The 3,249-nt window shown below is 41.8% G+C and overlaps 2 protein-coding genes across 2 annotated transcripts in view; both read left to right on the forward strand.

Moving 5' to 3' along the window:
* SS1G_08264 (predicted protein) overlaps positions 1-229 on the forward strand; it is a gene marked incomplete at both ends in the record, with an annotated part of 372 nt that extends 143 nt beyond the window's left edge. Inside the window, one exon of the mRNA XM_001590474.1 lies at positions 6-229. Within this exon, the coding sequence (XP_001590524.1) occupies positions 6-229 (224 nt within the window). The remainder of the gene's footprint in view (positions 1-5) is intronic.
* A 1,921-nt stretch (positions 230-2,150) lies between these two features.
* Positions 2,151-3,249, forward strand: part of SS1G_08265 (chitin synthase 3) — a gene marked incomplete at both ends in the record, with an annotated part of 3,776 nt that continues 2,677 nt past the window's right edge. The window contains 2 exons of the mRNA XM_001590475.1: positions 2,151-2,284; positions 2,330-3,189. Coding sequence (XP_001590525.1) covers positions 2,151-2,284; positions 2,330-3,189 — 994 coding nt within the window. The remainder of the gene's footprint in view (positions 2,285-2,329; positions 3,190-3,249) is intronic.

A 3,249-nucleotide genomic window follows, 5' to 3' on the forward strand; every position in this document is an offset into this window, starting at 1 on the left:
GGTAGTAGTAGTAGTAGTAGTAGTAGTAGTAGTAGTAGTAGTAGTAGTAGTAGTAGTAGTAGTAGTAGTAGTAGTAGTAGTAGTAGTAGTAGTAGTAGTAGTAGTAGTAGTAGTAGTAGTAGTAGTAGTAGTAGTAGTAGTAGTAGTAGTAGTAGTAGTAGTAGTAGTAGTAGTAGTAGTAGTAGAAGAAATAGTAGTAGTCATTATTTATATCTGGAGATCTCTCTAAAATAATAATAATATACTAAATTAATGTCACGATTCATCATTAGGATTAGTGTCCTGAGGCAAATAGAAGGATCACGTGATGGATAGACTAGATAGACTAGTCTATCCAGTCTAGGGGATAGCCTAGGTAGACCAGTCTATCCAGGTTATCCAATAGCATTCAGAAGTATATAGTCAGAGTAGTTTCATAGTATAGGAGCTTCGTGCTCAACTTAGTTATCAATTAGTTTACCTATATTCTACTTGATCTAGTAACGACTTCACTTCCAAGTGAATACCAGTGATAAAGCCTTAACCCATAACTACCAATCGACGACCTTAAGCAGCTGTGTTACGATAGTAACAATTGACTAATTAGGAGAGCTTGGGCCTTGTGCAAAAGCGATCAGATTTCATCGAATTAATATGTGATCTGGGCCACCTTAAGATCGTATGTGCACGCACTGTCAGAAAGCACGTGACTTGGAGCTTTTGGAGCTTGAGGATCCAAAAGGATCCAAGGGAGCATGAATATCTATATAACCAAGATGGATTCCCTTTGTATAGAGCTTCGTGCTCAAGATCAATCATTTAGTATACTCTACTATTAGTTACGAATTGCATATCATTATTGTCATTACTTAAGTCCCTGCTTGACGCCTAGTTATAAACCACCTCGAGAGCCTAGAGCACTTCCACGTGATCTAGACGGCAAACCTCGTAACATATAGATTTGTAGTCGGCATTATGTACAGGTGGGAGTTCGACTTGTTTGCCGGCCTAGGTTGATAGGTAGATAGTTAGAAGGATATTGTTTGTACCTGTAATTTATTTATCTGGTTCTGGTTCGGGTTGGTAAGGTTGGTATTGGTAAGGTTGGTATTGGTAAGGTTATGGATATGGATATGGTTTGGTAAGATAGTTATACGAGTTTGTACGAACACCAGAGATGGTAGGTTGGAAGGTTGTGTTTGTTTATCGCTGGATTTTTATTTGGGTTCTAGGTTCTAGGCTCTATCTACCTAGGTAGGCTTGGCTTTCTATTCGATTTTGCGGGATTGTCGGCTTTTGTTATGGATGCTTAGATGTTATGTATTTGAGTACTTGGGTAGTGTGTAGTGTCTGCTGGTTCTTTGTAAATGCTGGGTAGTTTTAGGATGATGGAGTTGTTATTTGTGTCTTTATATACCTACCTAAGGTACTTTGTATATCTGCAGTTTTAGAGGAAATATGGAGTAGTGGATGATGGATATGTTGCATATGTTTGAGTGGTAAATATGAACATGAAATACATAGGACATGCATAACTTGCACAAACAACATAAAGTATTTATAGACATCTTCAAAGACTGGTCACATCTTCATCCAAAGTCTCCATTTTCATGGCTGTGTTCTCACTGTACCTGCTGGAAAAACGTGGCTGGGAATAGATTGATCATCGTTCGTTGTCCAGCCAACTTCTCCTCCCGCCATTCGAATTCGTGGAGAGAGGCCAGTGATGGGATGGATCCATTTTCATGCTGCCCTGTCAAAAATTACTAAGGTTAGGTAGGGTAGCTGAAATTCCGTGCCGCCTGTACCTGTACCTACATACCTACATCCCTCTCTCCACTTGTCGATTTCCTTTTGAAAATCTATCTGTCTGTCTGTGATCAATTGATTGATGAACTAGACAAAAAAAAAAATAAGAATACGAGTATCGATACGAGTTGATTGTTAATTATTATCCTCTCATCTGCAAAAGGGATGATCAAGTAATTCTTGAGACGACAATTCCAAATATTTACTCACACCCAAGACATTCGTTTCTCCTTCCAATATCAACAACTTCCCTTTATGGAAGAATAAACATTCGCAACCCCCGAGAATTGCATTTGGCGCATTTTTGTCGCAAATTTACCCATCAACATAATTAAAAAATGGACCGGTCAAATACTCCGTCGATGCCTCCAATGTATTCAGAAACATACCCAGAAGAAACATACCCAGATGAATACGATTCCATACCTGCAGGTCATAATCGCCATGGCTCCGAAATTCGTTTGTTGACTTCCTACGATGATCCCGATACCCGTCCGTACGTAGCACCACTCGCACCGCGAGCTCTTAATTTATCTCCCAGGAAACCCCTCACTGCCGTAACTGTGACGACTCCCGAGCATCTAGCGTCTCTCAAGGAAGAAGAGGGAGCCATCTCATCTTGCAAGTTGCAAAAGGAAAAGAAGATACTGGATAGTTCAACGATGAATGCCAATGACCCCAACGATATCGCGCATCTGTTGCCAGTTCTTCCGGATGGTCCCTCGCGCAGAAGATCCCTCAGATTCCCGGTTTCCTCTCCTTTGTCTACTCTAGAATCTCAATTGAAAAATAAAAATATAAGTAGCTCACTTGTTAAAAATCTTAGGACTTCCTCGGATCGCAGATCTTACCAAGCTTCGGTTATGTCCACGGATTCATACGATGATCATAGAAGACCTCCGTCGATAAACACTTATGATGATCATAGGAGACCTCCAACTGCAACCACATATGATGACCATAGAAGACCTCCGACTGCCACTACGTACGACGATCATAGAAGACCGCCGACAGCTACTACATACGACGACCATAGAAGACCGCCGACAGCCACTACATACGATGACCATAGAAGACCCCCAACGGCAACCACATACGACGATCATCGAAGAGCTCCTTCAATAATAGATAACGCCCCAGATTTACCTCCTCCCGAAAGCGCATACCGTCCATATTCCCCTCTACAATATTCACCATCAGGTCGAGCCTCCCCAGCACGGACTTGGTCTCCAATGAGAGAAAGGAATTCTTCCGAGTTCACTGCACCGCCCCCAATGGGTTACCATTACGAACCATCTGACCTAAATGGAAGTCCAAGGCCTGGTACACCTTCGACATCTTATGGTGGAAGTCCAAGAAGACCATTACCTCCTGCTCCTCTATTTGCGCCTAATGGAGCTCGTTCGCCATTTGGAGATGACGCGACGATTCATATACCACTCGAGCATGAAGATGAAGAAT

This window comes from Sclerotinia sclerotiorum, genomic scaffold (assembly GCF_000146945.2).
Source record: "Sclerotinia sclerotiorum 1980 UF-70 scaffold_11 genomic scaffold, whole genome shotgun sequence".
NCBI lineage: Eukaryota > Fungi > Ascomycota > Leotiomycetes > Helotiales > Sclerotiniaceae > Sclerotinia > Sclerotinia sclerotiorum.